The following is a 21374-nucleotide window of genomic DNA, read 5'->3' on the forward strand; positions in this document are numbered from 1 at the left end:
TAAACCTGTTTTCTGTGGAGCATATGTGGTTGAGAGGGGATCTTGTTGAGGTCTATAAAGTCATGAGAGAAGATTATGAGAATAGTGACAGTCTGAGAGGTAGGAGAAACTAAGGTGGGAGCATAAATTTCAGGTGAGGGGGTGGGATTTTGAAGAAATGTGAGGAGATATTTCTTCATTCTAAGGGGGCTAGGCGCATGGAACGAGCTGCCAGACAGTGGTGGAGGCAGGTAAGTTTGCTTCCATTAAGAAAGGGTTAGATAATTACATGTATTGGAGGGCTATGGGACTAATGCAGGGAATTAGGAGTAAAGCAGGAGAGCTTGTTATTTCATTTAGATGAGCTGGACCTGTTTCTGTGCTGCAGGTCTCTGTGACTATGATCTTGGTGCATGAAAGAAAGAATGGGAAATAAATCCTAGCAAGTTTAAAGGGAGTTGGGCAATAGAATCCTTGTGAATTTGGAAGGATTGTGGGATTTAAGGCTGCTGGAATCAGAGCCCAGGTGAGTTTAAAAAAAGCATGGGATGAATGCCTTGGGATTTATAAGGAGTGCTTTATATCGACCCTTGGTGAGCTTGTAAGAAGCACAAGAACTGATCCCTGTAGTTTAATGGTAGCTTGGGAAACAAGACTAGGTCAGACAGATGCCAAACCATCAGGATTTTTACACAAAGAATTATTGGAATTTTACTGTGCAAGCTCTAGTTTTGGTTAATAAGATCAGGTTCAAATATTATGAACCAGTGAGCTAACCTTGTATACTCATTCTTCATTTCAATATCATTAAAGCTTAAACATTCAGTACTCTGCTACTAGATTTAATGGAGAGTGCCACCAATAGATAGAAAAAGATAATGTCTTCAAATTAGCTGATGTGCATCATGCCATTGACTGGTTACCTCTTTCCATGCTGTCCATTGCAAATTTCCAGACTCCAAATTGGTTGAAATTTGTTGTTCTTGTTTCTAATTCCTCATGACATTACAGAGATGCATTCCAGTCTTCTCCCCTCTCTGGCCCTTGCCATTTCTTTGAATTTGGTCTCGTGCGAAAGTTCCTGTTTACCTTTACCTCAGCTTTCCACATTTCCTTCCTTTAAGGCCTTCCTTAAAACCAAGCTTTCAGACGACACTATCTCTCCTACTCACTTGAATTTCCTCACATTTCCATTTAGAATGTTTGAAGTCTCTTTCTACATTCAAGATGCAGGTCTTAAAAATTCGCCTTAATAATCTTCACCCCAAATCTAATGAAATGTGATGGGAAAATTTGCAATTTGGCTGCTGTGATTATAATGTGAAAATTCTTGAATTTGTTTGCAACAAGTTGCGTGCTCAGTGGGTGAGTGTTAATGTTTGCCATTTCTTCCCGTAGACCTGGCAAAAGATTCTAAGCTATTCCAAGTGGTGGTGTCAAGTGATTCCTTGATCTCTAATCAGCCTTTAACATCTTCAGGAGCTCAAGACTTTCCAAGGGATTCGGATGACAAAGTGATCTATCGTCACACAAAGCAATCGTCTGCTGCTTGTGACACAGAAGAAGCCTCCATTGCATCATTACATTCCCAATCATACAGGAAAGATCACAGGCCAAGGGGAGTGCCAAGGACTTCAAGTTCAGCCATTGCTTTTCCAGACTCATCTCTCAGTGATTTTGCTCTCTTTCAGCAAAGGAGAGGATTGGACACTGTCTGTGAATTAGAAAGTTCAAAACCTCTTTCAGGATCTAAGGAATCATTAACTGAAAACTCTTGTTACACTGGTGTTTTCCAGCTAGATGACATACTCAAAGGTGGTACTTCCCAGCCATCGCCCAAATCAGGCCTCAGTAAGCCTTTAAAAACAGATAATAGTGTTGATAGCCTCCAGAGTCTTAGTACCAGGAGTAGTGGGTCGACTGAGAGTTACTGCAGTGGCACGGATCGAGACACAAACAGCACTGTCAGCAGTTACAAGAGTGAGCAAACGAGCTCGACCCACGTAGAGAGCATTCTTTCAGAGCAAGCAGAAACTTCTGCAGATGAGAATAACGCCGAGAAAAAAGACAGCGAGAAAAGTGATGCCCACAGCGGGTATAGCAGTGAACCAGAAGGTGAGAGTATTTTGGAAAGTAGCAGAAGGACTAATGGCAAAAGGGAAAAATTACATGCCTCAAGTTGTACTCAAGATCCTGGGCAAGCTTCTGATCAGGTGCAGATTTCAGATCCGGTGCAGGCAGGAGAAAGACTGGGCGGATCTGCTTCTGGCGATGCTAACAAAAACCCACATGCAAATGAGTTGACTGTTGACACCTTGAAGCAGCAAGGCGAATCACATCCTGAGGCTGTGGTGGAGCAGAGAGTAGAGGAGGCTGCTGAACAATCTCACCTTCCAATTGACAAGCAGGCACTGAAGGATGAAGCAGCAAAACAAAAAGATGGAGATGTAAGACCCAAATCTAATTTTATCCACAGAGCTGCTTCCACACACAAGTCAAACCGAAGAAAGTCAGGGAAAAAGCGAGCTAGCAGTTTTGACTCCAGCCGGCGTAGAGAGTATGTGTCATTTCGTGGTGTAGCCAGTGGTAAAACTGGCAATAACGGTTTGTGTCCAGATGAAGATTCAAGTGACCAGAGTGACTTGAGCAGAACGTCCAGTATGCATTCAGCGCATCGTTTCAGTTCAGGCAGTTCATCCAGCACCACTTCCCATTCATGTCACTCTCCTGAAGGACGGTACCATGTCTCAAAAACAAAGTACTTGACTCGAGAAAGAGGCATTGATGTTGAAGCTGTGTTAAAGATCCACTCGAATTCAGAAAATAGTGCGAATGCTAGGAGAAGGTCAGCACACAGGACTCTCAGTGCAGCCAGTGCCAAAACTCATGCACGAGTACTCAGCTTAGACAGTGGCACAGCAGCCTGTTTAAGTGACCGCAGCAGACTTGGGACACCAGATAAAGTGAGGCCTTTAACTACATCCAAGTCAGATTTGGAAGCCAAGGAGGGAGAGGTGTTGGATGAATTGTCTCTCATAGGCAGAGCATCACAACTAGAATCAGTAACTCGCTCACGAAATAGTTTACCTAATCAAGTAACCTTTCCTGAAGCAGAAGAACGAGGAGTGGCCAGTGCAGGTGGGTTGCTAAACAATTAGACTGGATTGTTAGATAAACAACCATATATTATAATGTGCAAATATTTGATATTGGAGTATCACAATATCTTTGCTTTGTGTTGAACTTATTAATTAATGCAATTATTTGGAAGACTCGTAAATTGCATTGGATGATTCCAAGTGCATTTGTAAATCTACATCCGTGTGTTGTCCATGGGAGAAGTATTGGTGTTCCTTGCACAATTGTAATCACCTGAAGAAGCTGGTCTACTTCAGCAGCCAGCTATGAGAAGGAGATGAATAAATAGAGATGCATCCAAGTTTACTGTCATGTACGTAGGTGCAATGTACTAAAGTTTTTACAACAGTCACACAGGTATGCAAGACACTCCAACTACAATAATTTAAATTACTACAATATGCCAAGACAGGAAAAGAGCTCGTAACTATAAAAGGACAGATATATATTCGGTGTAGCAGTTAATGTGGGAAAAAAAAGTGATGTTTCAATTGTGCAGACAGATCTTTTGGTAGGCCTGGAGTAGATTAGGCAGTATAGGGAGGTTCACGAGTTTGATAGTTGTTGCTGATAAAGAAACTGTGATGGCTGGGTCCATCCACAGTGATGGTACTGTATTTTGAAAGGGTCATGTTGAAGCACATTGGTCTGAGCAGCGACATAGATCCATTCCAATTTGCTACATATAAACAGGTCTATGGCGGATGCCATCTCACTGGCTTTTCGCAAAGCCTTGGGACATCTGGACAGCAAAGACGCATACATCAGGGTGCTCGTTATCGACTACAGTTCAGCATTTAACACTATTATCCCCTCAAAACTGATCGGCAAACTCCAAGACCTTGGACTCATCACTCCATTGGATCCTGGATTTCCTCACCTCCAGACCACAATTGGTACGGATTGGTAAGAACATCTCCTCCACAATTTCCATCAATATTGGAGCACCACAGGGCTGAGTTCTTAGCCCCTTGCTCTATTCACTATTGACCTATAACTGTGTGGCTTGGTACTACTACAACAACACTATTTACAAATTTGCTGACAAAATAAAAAAAGGGTGTTGAGTCAGCACACAGGAGAGAGATGGAAAACTTGGCTGAATGGTGCACCAACAACAACCTTGCACTCAATCTCACCAAAACCAAGAAGCTGATTATTGACTTCAGGTAGGGAAAACCGGGAGTGTACAATCCAGTGATCATTCGGGGATCAGAGGTGGAGAGGGTGAGCAAATTTACAGTAAGTACTTTGGGAGTCATTACCTTGGAGGATCTTCCCTGAACCTAACACAGTAATAGCATCATGAAGAAAGCATGTCAGTGCCTCTACTTCCTCAGGAGTTTGCGGAGGCTTGGTTTAACATTGTAAACCCTGGCAAATTTCACAGATGTGTAGTGGAAAATGTGCTGACCGGCTGCATCATGGTCTGGTATGGGGATACCAATACCCCTAAGTGTAAAGCCCTCCAAAAAATAGTGGACACAGCCTCAGGATGTCACATGCAAACCCTCCCCACCATTGAGAACATCTACAGGGAACGCTGTTGTCGGAGAGCAGCAGGTATTCACACCGCCCAGCACACACTTTGTTCTCGCTGCTGCCATCAGGAAAGAGGTACAGGTGCCACAAGACTCACACCACCAGGTTCAGGAACAGCTGCTTCCCCTCTCCCATCAGACTCCTCAACAGCAAACTCAATGACTCATCTAAGGACTCTTACTTTTGCACTTTATTGATTTATTTCTCTCTATATTGTGCAGTCAGTTTGTTTTAATTTCTTTATTTGTTTACATGGTTTTTAATTTTTTTAAATTTTTCACACTATGAACCATATTGACCAAAATACACATAAACATTTCCCTCTTGAATATACACAGTGTCATTTTCTCACCTTTTCCCCCCTCCCCACCCACTAAACGTTTATTTGTTTACATGTTTATGTATCTTGAGTTGAGTTCTTTGCACTACCAATAAGTGGTAATTCTGTCACACCTGCAGAAAAAAGAATCTCAGGGTTGTATGTGATGTCATGACAATAAATCTAAACTGTATCTTGAAGAACAGTTTTGTTCCAATAACTTTCAGACAGGACTATTTGCACTATTATGTCTTTTTTTTAATTAGGACTACTGTGAATATTTTTATCAACCATATGTATTTGTTTGGAGTAAAACACAAAAGCCTTTAGACAAGTAAAAACATAATAGTGGAGAAACTCACAGGTCAAATAGTATATTTTATATAGCAAAGATAAATCTACATTCTGTCTTGAGCCCTTCATCAAGATATGAACAAAATGTAGACAGACGCCTGGACAAAATTGTGGGGAGGGGGGGTGGAGGGGAAGGGGATTGAATTATGGGATTTGATCTTATCTTTTGTACCAAATGACTATTTGCTTAATTGGTGATTTTGAACTGTACATTTCATGAACCTGAAGAAAGAGAATGTGTATTTACTGCTTTCCTGCATGATTTATTGAGGGAACACTTTTTGCATTTTTTTGTGACAGAATTAAAAGCTGTTTTTTTAAGAACCTGCTACAAATGAGTTTTGCTCTAGCCGGGAATCGGAGTACTCTGAGTCTGTGTGCATATTAAAATTTAGTAGTTGTTCTATTTACTCTGCAATATCCTATTTATTGCTTTGCAGAAATACTTCTTTAGAATTGTCATTACAAGTATTCAGGTTTTGTTCTTGAAGGCATGTGAAGAATATAAGAATGTGACCAGGAGTTTGCCATCTGGCCTGTCAAGCCTACTCTGCCATTTAAGATCATGGGTGATCTGCTGTGGACTCAACTCCACTGTGATGCAAAAACCTATCTGACGGTGTTTTAAATATTTTTAATGAGGCAGCCTCAACTGCTTCCTTGAGTAGAGAATTCACTGATTCATTATTCTGTGGTTAAAGCAGTTTTTCCTCATCTCTGACCCAACTCTACTCTCCCGAACCTTGACGCTATGTCCACTAGTTCTCATCTTGCCTCCCAGTGGAAGCAATTTTCCTCTCTCTATCTTATTGTTACCTTTCATAATTTTAGATGTTTCTATAATATCCCCCTCTGCTGAATGTTCACCACCTCCAAACAAATATCTTTTCTCAAAAAAGGAGACCAGAACTATGCCCAGTACTCTGGGTGTGGCTTTGCCTGCACACTGTACAGTTTTAGCAGAACCCCCAGCTCTTAAGTTCAATCCCTCTAGCTGAAGGGGAATGTTGCATTTACCTTCTTGTTTAGCTGTTGCACCTGCAAACTAACTTTGCGATTCATGCACAAGCACTCCCAAGTTGCTCTGCATAGGACCACATTGCAATCATTCACCATTTAAATAATCATCTGATATACGATTTTTTTCTGCCTAAGTGGCTAACCTCCTAGTTACCATTGCCTTTTCACTCAGCCTATTGCTACCTCTGTGCTGACCCTCTGCATAATTTGCTTTTTCTTTCAATTTCGTGTCACCAGCAAACTTAGACAGGCTGTAGACAGTCCCCTCTTCCAAATGTGTATAGTGAACAGCATTGCAGTCAAAATCAGAATTTATTGTCGTGAACAAGTCACAAAATTTGCTGTTTTGCGGCAGCATCACAGTGTAAACATTAATATAAACCACCCAACAAACATAAAATAGAGCATGAAAAATCAAAGTAAGGCAGTGTCTTTAGTGCATTGATTATTCAGGAATCTGATGACAGCAGGGAAGAAGCTGTCCTTCTGCCTCTGCTCATCTTTAGGCTCCTGTACCTTTTCCCAATGGTAGCAGAGTGAAGAGGACATGTCCTGGGTGCGTGTGGGAAGGGGGGGGGGTACCTTGAGGATAGAAGTTGCTTTTTTAAGACACTGCCTCCTGTAGATGTCCTCGATGGAGTGAAGTCTGGTGCCTGTGATGTCGCAGGCCCAGTTACCAACCCTCTGGAGTTTATCCTTGTCCTGAGAATTGGCACCTCTGTTCCAGAGAGTGATGCAACCAGCCAGAATGCTCTCGGTACACCTGTAGAAGTTTTTGAGAGTCTTAGTGATGTATCGAATCTCCTCAAACACCTCACAAAGTATAGCCGCTGGTGAACTTTCTTCAAGATTCCATCGACATGGAGGTTTCAGGACAAATCTTGATCCTCTCCACCACTGAGCCCTCAATGAGGTCTGGGTCGCATTCTCCTGACTTCCTTCTGAAGTCCACAATCATCTGCTTTGTTTTGCTAATGTTGAGCATAAGGTTGTTGACATGATACCACTCAATGAGCTGCTCTGTCTCCCTCCTGTACTTTTTCTCATTGCCATTCGTGGTTTTGCCGACAACTGTGGTGTCATCGGCAAATTTGTTGATAGCATTGGAATTGTGTCTGAACACACAACCATGGGTGTATAATGAGTAGAGCAATGGGCTAAGCCCACATCCCTGAGGTGCACCTGTGTTGATGATCAGTGAGGAGGAGATGTTGTTCCATTTTATAAAGACAGTGGTCTTACAATGAGGAAGTCAAGGATCCAGTGCATGGGGGGGGGGGGGGTTGCAGAGGCCCAAGGTTTGGAGCATCTTGCTCAGCTCTGAAGGAATAATCGTGTTGAAAGCTGAGCTGTAGTCTATGAAGAGTAGCCATATGTATGAGCTGCTGTTTTGAAGTGATCCAGAGGTGAGTGGGGAGCCAGGAATATTGTGAATGGAGCAGTTGAGAAGATAAGCAAATTCCAGTGGATCCAGACTTTTGTTTAGGTACATGTTAATTCTGGCTAAGACCAACCTCTCAAAACATTTAATCTCAGTGGATATTAGAGGTACTGGCGGTAGTCGTTGATGCAGTGCACACTGCTCTTCCTGACACCAGTATAATTGATGCCCTTTTGAACCAGGTGGGAACCTCTGACTGCAGCAATGAGAGGTTGGAAATGTCCATGAACTCTCCGGCTAGTTGGTTGACACAGATTTTCAATACCCTGCCAGGTATTCTATCAGGGCCTGACACATTGCGGATGGTAACCCTCAGAGGCAGATATCACAGGGTCCTCAGCCCTTGCAGGGATTGACCCTTGTGTTACACCTATTTGACACCAGAGAAATGCCCATTTATCCAAACTCTGCCTTCAATCTTTTAATTAATTGATCTTCTTGGTTCAAGGTTCCTTTTATTGTTATGTAATAATAAATTTAAAATATACATGATATACTTCAACTATCGTCTGCTGCAATGCGCAACATTGTTATAGCACCTGTGATTGGGGCCGGAGTTTGAATCCTGCGCTGTTTGTTAGAAGTTTGTATATTCTCCCCGTGTAAGTGTTGGTTTTTCCTGGGGACTCCGGTTTCCTCCCACTGTTCAAAAAGTACTGGGGATTGTGGGTCAACTGGGTGTGATTGGGTGCAACTGGGCTGTGTGATAGTACAGATCTATCACCAATGTATATAGTGTATATAGTTACAGTATCTAGACTATGCTTACAGTGATTGGCTGAGAGCTAAGCCACGCCTATTGTCTGGGCCTTAAAGGGTTGTGTCCCTAGCCAGGTCGGATCATTCCGGACTGGTCGGCCACCTGTGAAGAGCTCCTGTCTTTTGCTAATAAAAGCCTTGGTTTGGATCAACAAGTCTTTGATTCTTTCGACGAGCTCTAAGGCTGAAAGGGCCTGTTACTGTTCTGAATGTCTACATTTAAAAAATGTAAACAAAGAGCTGCCCTGAGCATTGCCTGACATCCTAAACAATAAGAGAAAGAGAAGCAGAGTCCCTTCAAGAGACACCGAGTATCTTGGGATTTTTCCTCTAGTATTTCTGCAGCCCTACAGCTGCACGGACTGCATTTCAAACTATTGGCAAACCAAAATCCAAACCTCCAGTACCTATGCTAATACATTCCCCTCAGCTCCATGTATCCTTATCTTATGAATGTCCCTTATGCAGTTCCCAACTTCTTCTGGAAAACTAAGTATGCAACATTCAGCTGTTCCCGTCTCTCCATTGCTCATTTTTTTCCCCTTAAAAAAAACAGTACATTTGTCAAATATGACCTACCCTTCCTGAATCCAATGCTCATCTCTCCAGATCTCTTGCTATTTCTTCCTTAACAATGACTTCAAGCATTTTCCTAACTACAGACATCTAACTAAGTCCCCTATTGTTACCTGCCTTTTGCCTACGTTGTTTTTGTTTAAATAGTGGCCTGACGTTTGCTGTCTTCCAAACTGCCAGGACCTGCCAAGTGTCCATAGAATTTTTATAAATTATCACAGGCTCTTCAATCAGAACTTCCACCATTTCTTCCAGTACCCTAGGATCAGGGCCAGGGGATTTGTCTACCTGCCTCGTTAGTGACAGTGATTGAACTGAGATCCTCATTATCAACGTAATTTCATCCTTAACACCACACTTTGGGATGTTAGATGTGACACAAAATAGTAATTCAAGGCCTCATCGATTTCCACATTTTCCAATATTAATTCCCCCTTCTCATCTCGCAAGGAACTTGCATTCACTTTAGCCATCCTTTTTCACTTCATGGACATTTTTACTCTTTTTATATTGTGTGCTAGTTTACTTACAAAATCAATCTTTTTCTTTATTGCTTTCTTGATGGTTCTTTGTTGCTCTTTCAAATTTGCCCAAATTTCCAATTTCCCACTACTTTTGACGACCATTTGTATGAATGAGCTTTTATTTTAATGCCTTTCATTATTTCCTTCACTATCAAAGGCTGGCTTTCGCTTCCCTTGCATCCTTGTTTTTAACTGGAATATACTTCTGTTGAGCACTTGAAAGTCTTCCACTATTCCTCAACTGTTCCACCATATAGCCTGTTCCTAAAACTTTTGGAGAGGAAAAAGTTTGACCAGCTTTGCTGGAGTAAAAGAAGAGCCTTGCTTTCACCTTACCTCGGCATTGCTCTCCCTCCTCACCGAAGTCCGATATTCTCCAAAGCCCACACTCAGACTACCAGCAACACTTGAACTGAACAGCAGCCCTTCTCAAAATGGCTGCTCAACTGGTGCTTGCCCTCCTCTTGTGTGCACCCCAACACCAACCAACAGTCATCTGAACTTCTGATTTTCTTTTGAATCTCCCACCGAGCTCCTGACAATGCCTCCTAGGTCGTTTAATTTTATTTATCACAAAATACATGCTACATATTATGAAGGGTTCTTTTGCGAATCGACCAACAGGTTATCTCTAATATTCATAGAACCATGCGCAGAGCAAAATTTGGAGTATATGATTACAGTGGAAAGAAAAAAAAACACATAAATGCTGGAGAAACTCATCAGGTCAAACAGTGCCTTTATGTAGCAAAGGTAAAAATACATCACCTTAATCAAGGGCTCAAGCCCAAAACGTTAGTGATGTATCTTCACCTTTGCTACATAAAGGCACTGTTTGACCTGCTGAGTTTCTCCAGCATTTGTGTGTTTTTTCACAACCATGGTGTCAACAGAATTCTGTGTTTTTCTGCAATGAATCGACCAATTAGCATGAAGTAACGGCAACACAAAAGCATTGTTGTGGGTTTCTGCAGGGAAGAAACTGTTTGGAAGCCTATTTTGTGTTTGATACTTCTGTGTATTGCATTGCAATCTGCAGACTTTCCTGTTTAACTCTTTCAAGCCTATTGTGAATGATTTCACTCTCTGCAACCTCTCGCTGATGGGAGGCAGGAGGCAAGAGTGTTTGGGAAGTGACAGGTCCTGTTTGCTTTTCCTGGGTGGTTGGATATGTAGGAGAGTCCATGGAAGGAACAGAAGTTTTCCTTTATGATCTGAGCTGCATTCAGTACTTTCGGTAGTTTCTTGAGAAACCCCAGTACCACTTTGATGTATCCATCAAGTATATTTTCAATGATGCACCTGGAGAGGTTTTTGAGGGACAGAGGTAACATGCTGAACTTGTGCAATTTTCCAAGAAATTAGAAGCAATGGTGCATTTTCTTGACCCCTGTGTCAATGTGCTTGTCCTAGGTCAAGTCATTGAAGATGGTTATTTCAACAAGCTTGAAGCTATTTACTCTTTCAAGTTCAGTGTCATTATATTTGGTGGGTGTGGACTCTGCCCCCTCTCCTGACCAATGATCATCACTTCCATCTAACTGACTTTGAGAGGTTATCTTGGCATCATGTCACTAGACACTACCTCCTTCCTCTATTCTGGCTCATCGTAATTTGATACCCATCCGACGACTGGTGGTGTCAGCAAATTTGAAGGTGGAGTTGGAATATTGCTTAGAATATTTGTGCTTATTTGTTACAGATTGATCTCGTTATTAGCTTCCTAATATAAAAGACTAATATCGATTGTCAGATTCACAAGTTGTTTCATTTAATAAAGTTGCTAAAATGTGGAACAAAATTAATGGAGAAATTAGATGATGCAGATTGTCACACAAATGGTTAATGGTTACAATTTGGTTCGTTTCTAATCAACCATTTATCTGTACCTTGAAAATTAGCTGAGAGGATCAGATATTTTCATTTAAAAATTCTTAGCGTTTCTGTCTAATTTTCATTTGCACTTGGTTGCTTCCAGTTGACCTTGGTTGAAGAGATGAGGCAAATTTGCCTTTCTCCCTTACACCTTAAAAATTAAGCCTCACAATTAAACTGCACAGTCAATCCTTACTAAAAGTTGAGATTAAACAAATGGATTGAACAGGAATGCTCAAAGGTGGCTTTTCTTAAAATTGGAAGGTCCAACTACTCCCTGTAATATAAATGCAGTTAGAGGAACTGGTACTGTATGCATTTCTTAAGTTATAATTCAAGTTTATTATCATGTGACTGTAAATATGCACCCTGACAAAATGGCATTTTTCCAGACTCAGTGGGCACACATACACAGGAAATGTATATGTAAATATATTATTTAAAATAATTATGTGTAAATATTTTGGGATATTTCGGTTACAGGAAGAAGCTATTCCCAAATTGGCAGTCCTGATTTTGATGCTCCTGTACTTCCATCTTGATGGTAGTGGTTCAAAGATACTGCGGGATGAATGGGAAGGGTCTATTTTAATTCTTTGAGTCAACACCCCCAGTAAATGTCATTGATAGAGGAAAGGGAAACACCAATGATCTCAGCCATTTTGTTGACCCTCTGTATAATTTCCAGTCCAGTGGTTTGCAGCTACCATACCATGCAATGATATAGCTGGACAGAACATTGACGAACCTTTTGCTTGCTTGGTCTGCTCATTTTGAATATACAACAGTGCGACCTCCCTGAAACAGATTAATCGATATTTTATTGTCTTAGAATTGAAAAGTGTAATAAAAGTAATGATCAAATTAAAGAAAGAATGCTGGCCCCAAAAAAACATTAAAAAAAACACAGCATGCTTTCTAACATTTTTTTCTCTCAGACAGTGCATCAAAACTGCACTAGCTTCTGGGTTCCCTATTTTTTTTTTCAGATTTTGGAGTCCCCCTCAGGCTAGCGCCTGGGGCGAACACCCCGCCCCCCCCCCCCCCCCATCAATACGCTAGTCCACAAAGATGCAGATAAAGGTCTCATTCACTACAGAAGTGAAAAAGTAAAGGGGTATGGACGGAGACATGATTGTTGAGATAATTTGCAATGGATAATGATAAGACCAGTCATTAAAAAATATAATGTTAACCAAGGATAACAACAGTTAAAATAAGAGAAACAACAGAGAAACATCAGAAGAGCAAAATCAGATGTAATGAAAATAAAAAGAACAAAGTGATTTTACTTGTTACCACCATTGTGTTTTATTGAGAGTGTTGCCAAGTCACATCTTTCGCACCAACATAACGAGTTTATTTTTTTTCAAACCAACTTTTTAATTATTCCTCAAAATATTCCTATGCCCCACTAAAATATTCTTATACCCCACCTTGAGAATCTTTGTCATGGAAGACTACAGCACAGTACAGGCCCTTTGGCCCTCAATGTTGTGCCGACTCGGATATCCCTTTTTTTTAAAAAGTACTAAACTAGTGATTCTCAACCTTTTTCTTTCCCCTCACATCCCACTTTAAGTCATCCCCATGCCATCGGTGCTCTGTGATTAGTAAGGGATTGCTTAAGGTGGGATGTGGGTGGGAAGGGAAGGTTGAGAATCTCTGCTCTAGACCCAATTGTTACTGAAATATTTTGCTTGAGAAAAATTGTCATTGGCCTATTTCATTTGGAGTTACGAAATGAGTCAATTAGGTACGATTAAAACGGTGTTTTCAAACTTTTTCTTTCCCTCCATATATCAATTAAATTTAAATCCTTCATAAATGATCATGTTTTTTCAGTTTTTGCTCTTATAACTGTTCTCGCTGATTTGTCCAATGTTAGATCTAAACCAAAATTAAAATCTCCTCCAATAAGTATATTTTGCCTTCTCTCTGCAGTTTTAAAAAAATAGATAGCCTTCATAAAGATTTCATAATTTGGTGCGTAAATATTCATAAACATTCATAATTTTGCAGTGTGCCATTGCAAATCTTCCAGCTTAATTGGTTAATGTCTCTTCTATTATTATTGGTATATTTTTATTAATTAAAGTCTCTATACCTCTTGCTTTTGATCCAAATGAAGACGATATTAACTGCCCCACCCATCTTTTTAATTTTTCCTGTTCCAATTTGGTAAGATGTGTTTGTTGTAAAAAGCCTTTAAAATTTTTTTTAGGTATGTCAAGTCCCATTTTCTCTTCACCATTCCATTAATTCCATTAACATTAAAACTAATACATTTTAATTATTCTATCCATATTCTTCTTTAAAACTATCTCTTTGACTCCTTAAATAATGTTATCCTTCCCCTTTAAGAAAAACATACAATGTCCCTGAACCAACGGTGATATATACATAGAGCTCTGAAAGCCCGTGAAGAAAGTCCACGGATTCTCTCGAGGAAGAAGAACCCCTCTCTTTAGCGCCATTTTTTTGTTACTCCTTTCCGGGCGCCATTCTCCCCCTTGGACTGGAGTCTCTACCCTGCCACCACTTTTCCCAGATTTTTTTTTCCTTTACTGAGCTCCTCGTGAACATTTCTATATTACATTACTTTTAAACAATAAATACAAGACAGTTGAGCAAAATTTAAAAAAATACAACTTTTACTACTTTTAATTAGTTCCATTATAAATATTTTCACAGTCTTCACCCTTGACTCCCTGAATTTTATTTTTATGTTTCGCAGAAAGTCTTCCACCTCAACTTGGTCTTGAAAAATTGCCGATTCCCTTCCGTTAATTGGACCCTCAAAGTCGCGGGATATATCATCGAGTATTTCAAATTTTTAGCAGTTAGTTGTCTTTTCACATCTTCAAATTCTTTGTTCAATCAAGCTCGGGCTAAAGTCTTGAAAAAGTAGTACCTTTTCACGATCAACCTCAGACGGGCCATTATTCTGCTTAGAGTAATCACATGCTGCTCCCAGAATTATCTCCTGTTGTTGGTAGCTTAAAAGTCTCACCAGAACTGGTCTTGGTCTCTGATTGCCGGCTCTTCTGGGTCCAAGTGTTTGGTGAGCTCTCTCTACATGTAGTGTTTCTCCAAATTTGTTTCTCCCAACACTTATGTGATCCATTTTTGAAAAAAAGTTCACTGGGTTTCTTCCCTCGATTCCTTTCTTCAGTCCAATGATTCGGACTTTATTCCGTCATTAAAGTTCTCCATATGGTCAATTTTGTCCAGCATTCCTTGTTTATCCGACTTTCATTCTTTGGTTTTTTTCCCCAAAGCCTCAAGTTTTTCATGTGTTTTTGTCAATTTAATCTCTGCTCGACCAATCTCTCTATCAGGTCTTCAACAATCTTTTCTTTCAATCATTTTCTCTTCAATATCTCTCATCACCGTTTCAACACTTATGAATTGGTTACTCAATTTCTCTTTTTTTCCAGGATGATACTCAATTCTTGACCCAACTCCCCAATTTTACCTGGTTCTGCCGGTCCCGTCGCCATTTTTGCACCACTCCCTTTTGGACTTTCACTCGATGTTCCTGGTTGAATAGCAACTTGTTTAATCATTTTTTTATTAGCTGCCTTGGATTCTTTGTGCTAGTTTTATCTATTTTTGAAGGAGAAAATCCTAATTTTCCAGTTTTTACCGTTTGGGTCTCTTCATGGAGATCTCAACCAAACCCGTCTGTCTGAGATCTTCGCATGGCCATGCCCCCCGGGTGCCTGCTCTTCAAGAGGAGAGGGGACTTCCTTTGGTGTCACATTGTCTCATCAAACCATGTGTCAAAGTTATTCATCTTGGGTGGACTACTCTGTGCAAAAAATTAAATGGTTTTTAACATTATTTAAAATGACTTCTGCAATGTGTTTCCTGTTTATGGTGGTTGTTCTCTATTTATTTTGACTTGCATGCTGGTTACGAAATGCTTAATGAATATTGAAAAGATTTTATCTTTTAATTCCTGTCCCAAACTTAACTAAATGTAGAGGAAAATTGTATGATTGCTGTTTTTTTTAAAAAAAAATCATCTTGCATCTAAAATTGCATAGATGTTCCCATGCCTTTTGTTGCATGGCCTCAGTTGCTTCCTGTGATATTGACCAGGAAGTGATAAAGCTTTGTTTTCTCATGGGCATTAGCAGGCCTCACATTCAGTTGAAGTTTTAGAGTTCTTGCATAGTTCTTATTTGGTTTAATAAATTGGATGAGGATATCTAGTGATTGCAGTGATATTGAGTTGAGCTACTTGTATGTCAGAGCACTTGAGGGGCTGAATAACCCCAACTCTTTACGTTAGCCTGGGCCTTGAACTCCCAACCAACAGATTAATGAATCACTTACCTGGTCATTTGTATCATTACTGCTTGAGAGATGATGTTTTCAAGATTCCTTTATTATTACCTACATAAATACACAAAATTTGTTTACTTTTGTTTGCCGTAAAGGTACACCTAGGCACCACCAGCATGGTGTCCTTACCATTAAAAGAAAGAGAAGCAAAAGAGAGTCTCCTCAGAGACACAAGGCCATGTTGATTATCCCTAATCAGTTCCTGGCTATCCAGAAAATTGTGTATCTGATCTCTTAGAACACCTTCCAATACTGACATCAGGCTCACCGGCCTATAATTTCCAGGGTTACTTTAAGGACTGTTTAAATATTTGTGCCAGAGTCCCTGCAATTTCTGTACTAGCCTCCCTCAAGGTCCAAGGGAATATCTTATCAGGCCCTGAGGATTTATCCACCCTTATTTGCTTTCAGACAGCAAGAACCTCCTCCTCTTTAATTTGTGTAGGTTCCATGACCTCACTGCTTGTTTTCCTTACTTCTCATGACTGTGCCCTTTTTCTGAGTGAACACTGATTTTAAAAAACGTTAAGATTTCCCCATCTCTTTTAGCTCCGTATAAAGCCGACCACTCTGATCAAAAAATTCATGTGATTAAAATGCACATTCCAGATTTTGTTAAAGGTTATTTGTGTACATTTAGGTTTGACCATGTAAAAATTACAGCACTTTTTATACATAGTTCCCTCATTTCAGGGCACCATAATATTTGGGACATAGCAATGATATGCATATTAAAGTCGTCATGTTGCATCTCCCTTGCATGCAATGACTGCTTGAAGTCTGTGATTCATAGACATCACCAGGTGCTGAGTATCTTTTCTGGTGATGCCTTGCCAGGCCTCGACTGCAGCCACCTTCAGCTCCTGCTTGTGTCGGGGCTTGTCCCTTTACATTTTCCCTTCAGCATATGGAAGGCCTGCTCAATTGGATTTAGATCAGGTGACTGACTTGGCCATTCAAGGATTTTCCAGTTTTTGGCTTTGAAAAACTCTTCTTCTTGGTTCAGCAGTCTGTTTGGGATCATTGTTTTGCTGTTGGATGAAGTGATGTCCAATGAGTTTGGAAGAATTTGCTTGAACTTGAGCAGATGTTTCTATACACCTCAGAATTCATTTTGTTACTGCCATCAGCAGTTACATCATCAGTGAAGATAAGTGCACCCGTACCTGTGGGAAACTCTTCATGCCCAGGCCATAACACCCCCACCATCCTCATTTTTCACAGATGAGGTGGTATGATTTTGATCTTGGTCAGTTCCTTTATGCCTCCACACTTTGCTCTTGCCATTATTTTGATATGGGTTATCCTTGGTCTCATCTGTCCACAAACCTTTTCCTGGAATTCTGCAGGCTCTTTTAAATACTTCTTGGCAAACTGTAATCGGGCCATCTTCTTTCTGAGGCTGATTAGTGGTTTGTGTACTTTTTAGTTTGACCACGTAGCCTCTGTATTTCTGTTCACTAGTCATTAACGCGTCCACACCTGCATCCTGAAGAGTGTATCTGATCTGTCAGACAGGCGTTTGGGGATTTTTCGTCATGATGATGAGAATTCTTCCATCAGCAATGAAGGTCTTCCTTGGAACACCAGTCAGTCCCTTTGTGATTACTGAGCTCACCAGTACGCTTTTTCTTCTTAATGATGTTCCTACCTGTTGATTTTGGTCATTCTAAGGTTTGAGCGATATTTCTTACTATTTTATTCTTGTTTTTGAGCCTCATAATGACTTCCTTGACTTTTCATTGGCACAAATCTGGTCCTCACATTGAAAAAATGGCATCTGCAGACTCCAAATGTGATCAAAAGCTGAGAAGCAACCCTATCTCTCTTATAGCTGCCCCAATGAAACAAGTAAACATACCCGAGTAATCACAAACACCTGTGAAACCAAATGTCCCAAACATTATGGTGACCTGAAATGGGAGAACTATGTATAAACAGTGCTGTAATTTCTACATGGTCAAACCAAAATGTATTCAAATAACCTTGACTAAAATCTGGGATGTGCACTTTAATCACATGAATTGTTTGGTTACAAATTTAAAAATGTGGAGCACAGGGGCAAATAAAGGGAAAATATGGAGGGCTCTGTAACTTCCAAATAACGGAAGAATTCAGTGGAAGTATGATGGAGACTTTTTTTCACCCAGAAAGTGGTGAGTTCTGGAATATACTGTCTAAGAGGGTGGATGAAGCAGGGTGGCTGATTGCATGTAATGAGCACTTAAATCTCTTTGGCATAGTAGGATGTGCAGGGGTGGCCAACCATTTAATTTTTAATTTAGACCTACAGCATAGTAACAGGCCATTTCAGCCCACGAGTACATACCGAGGATGTAAGTTATTTGGGCGGCCCTAACTCGTGGGGCGAAATGGCCTATTACTGTGCTGTAGGTTTAAATTAAAAATTAGCAGGTTGGCCATCCCTGGGGGATGTGGGCTAAATGTTGCAAAATGGGATTATCATGGGCTAAATGTTGAGAAATGGGATTAGTATGGATTGCTAGCATGAGTGCTGTGGGATGAATAGTCTGCGCCCATACTGAGGCTCTCCATGACTCCAATTATGTCTCTTCTTTCTATTAAACAGAAGCTAATATATCTTTTGCTCATAAGGCAATCTGTCCCATCTAGTTGGTGTTTATTAACGACTTCCATAATACTTGTACCCCCACCCCCTGTCCTAAGTAAAGACATCGCTACTGCACACAATACTGCGTGATGAGGTCTCACCAATGCCCTAACTTAGCTTATAAACTATACATTTTAATTCCCCCAGTAATAAACAATAACATTGGCTAGTGTTCCTGCTGTTTGTATCTAGACGCCAGGCTCTCATGAATCTTGCAGTAATGTGTTCAGGTCCCTCCGCATCTCAAGTCTGTAATCTCACCATTTAGGTAATATTTATTAATGCCAAGCTTCTCAGTTTTCCATATGATGTTCCAGTTGTCACATCCTTATCTGCTCACTTAGGTGGATTGCAATGGTAAAATGCTTCTTGGTTCAAGAACCTGAGTTTGCATCTTTTGAATCTTGGCAACTGTAAGTGCATTAGACAGTCAATGCAAGCTTGCTCGATCTATTTCAATTCACCTATGAAGAAACCATTCCACAGACAATGCTGTCTCTGAGGGGACCCCCTTTTGCTTCTCTTTTTAGCAGAGTGCGGCGCTTTGTGTGCAAAGGAAAACAAATGATGTGTACACGACGACAAATTAATCCTGAATCTTAAATACATGCATATTTTTATATATACTATTCCCAACCCATGCAAAATTTCAGTTTGACTAATTTATGGAGCATTTTCTCAATTCAGCATTTTTTTAAAAATCAAGTCAAGTTTATTGTCATCTGATTGTACAAATACAACCCAACAGAACAGCATTCTCCGGTCCTCGGTGCAAAACGCACAGGGTCATAACCAGACAAAGCACAAATGTAGATAAACAATACAAATGCAGGACAAATATTTTTATATATATATTTTGCAAATATGAGAGCATCGGATGGCTAGTGTGAGCAGTCCTTTGGTCATTCAGCATTCTCACTTCCTGTGGGAAGAAGCTGCTCCTCAGCCTTGTGGCACTGGCTCTGATCCTCCTATATCTCTTCCCTGATGGGAGCAGCTGAAAGATGTCGTGTGCAGAGTGTAAGAGGTCAATGATTTTGCGTGCCCTCTCCAACAACAATCCTGGTAGATCTGTCGATGGAGAGGAGAGGGAATCTCCAGTGAGCCTCTCTACCACTCTTATAGTCCTGTGGATTGACCTTCGATCCATTTCTCTGCAGCAACCATACAACACTGTAGCTAGAGCTCCTGCAGAAGGCTGACATATGGTAGCCAGTAGCCCAGCCCATTTCAGTAGTCTAAAGAAATACACTTCCTGACCAGTAAGGAGATGGTGTATGTCCACAATAGGCCATTTGTTAAATGAAATCTAAGGAACTTGGTGCTCTCCATTACAGACGTATGGGAGAGTGGTCACTCCTAGATCTCGAAGTCCACAATCCTCTCCTGCGCCGTGTCCACATTGAGACTCAGGTTGTTACTCTCCCACCATATCATGAGATTTTACACCTCTTCTCATCGTAGTTGCTGAAGAGGTCAACTACTGTTGTGTCACCTGCAAACTTGATGACACTGTTGGACCTAGATCTGGCGATGCAGTCATGGGTCAGTAGTGAGCACACAGCCCTCAGGTGCGCCAGTGCTCAGCATGACTGTGCTCGACGTTCTGCTACAGTCTTGGACAGACTGTGGTCTTTCTGTTAGGAAGTCCAGAATTCATTAACATAAAGGGACTTTGAGTCCCAGTGAGGTCAGCTTTTCAACAGCATCTGGGGAATGATCATATTAAACGTTGAGCTGAAATCTATGAACAGCAGCCTGGCGCATGAGGTGTTGTTCTCCAGGTAGGTCAGGACAGAGTGAAGGGACAGACTTCACTTAACAAATAGCCTATTGTGGACATACACCATCTCCTTACTGGTCAGGAAGTGTATTTCCTTAGACTACTGAAGTGGGCTGGGCTCCCGGCCACCATATGTCAGCCTTCTGCAGGAGCTCTAGCTACAGTGTGGTATGGTTGCTGCAGAGAAATGGATCGAAGGTCAATCCACAGGACTATAAGAGTGGTAGAGAGGCTCACTGGAGATTCCCTCTCCTCTCCATCGACAGATCTACCAGGATTGTTGTTGGAGAGGGCACGCAAAATCATTGACCTCTTACACTCTGCACACGACATCTTTCAGCTGCTCCCATCAGGGAAGAGATATAGGAGGATCAGAGCCAGTGCCACAAGGCTGAGGAGCAGCTTCTTCCCACAGGAAGTGAGAATGCTGAATGACCAAAGGACTGCTCACACTAGCCATCCGATGCTCTCATACTTGCAAAATATATATATAAAAATATTTGTCCTGCATTTGTATTGTTTATCTGCATTTGTGCTTTGTCTGCATTTGTGCTTTGTCTGGTTATGACCCTGTGCGTTTTGCACCGAGGACCGGAGAATGCTGTTCTGTTGGGTTGTATTTGTACAATCAGATGACAATAAACTTGACTTGATTTTTAAAAAAATGCTGAATTGAGAAAATGCTCCATAAATTAGTCAAACTGAAATTTTGCATGGGTTGGGAATAGTATATATAAAAATATGCATGTATTTAAGATTCAGGATTAATTTGTCGTCGTGTACACATCATTTGTTTTCCTTTGCACACAAAGTGCCGCACTCTGCTAAAAAGAGAAGCAAAAGGGGGTCCCCTCAGAGACAGCAAGTGTATGTGGATCCTGCCACTTCCTCCAATTTACAGAAATGCAGCTATGTCCATCATTTCCTGGAATATCGGTGAACGTCCTATGATATTGACTCTTGCAAGTGTCAATTTGTAAGTCTTGAATCCTGAAAATCTGATGCAATGTTCCACTGAAGATAGGAGCGTTGTCCTTAATATCCAAGGAATATTTCATATAATTCTTCAGAGATCCCAC

At 40.8% G+C, this 21374-nt stretch overlaps 1 protein-coding gene across 6 annotated transcripts in view; it reads left to right on the forward strand.

The window, feature by feature from the left end:
* Positions 1-21374, forward strand: part of pcnx1 (pecanex 1) — a 250671-nt gene that overhangs the window by 102154 nt on the left and 127143 nt on the right. For 4 of the 6 annotated variants that reach the window (XM_069918117.1, XM_069918119.1, XM_069918118.1 and 1 more), the window contains exon 6: positions 1378-3117. The exons of 1 other annotated variant lie outside the window; for it this stretch is intronic. In XM_069918117.1, coding sequence (XP_069774218.1) covers positions 1378-3117 — 1740 coding nt within the window. The remainder of the gene's footprint in view (positions 1-1377; positions 3118-21374) is intronic. One more of the 6 variants, XM_069918120.1, reaches the window with a different exon arrangement.

This window comes from Narcine bancroftii, chromosome 2, assembly GCF_036971445.1.
Source record: "Narcine bancroftii isolate sNarBan1 chromosome 2, sNarBan1.hap1, whole genome shotgun sequence".
NCBI classification, from domain to species: Eukaryota; Metazoa; Chordata; class Chondrichthyes; order Torpediniformes; family Narcinidae; genus Narcine; species Narcine bancroftii.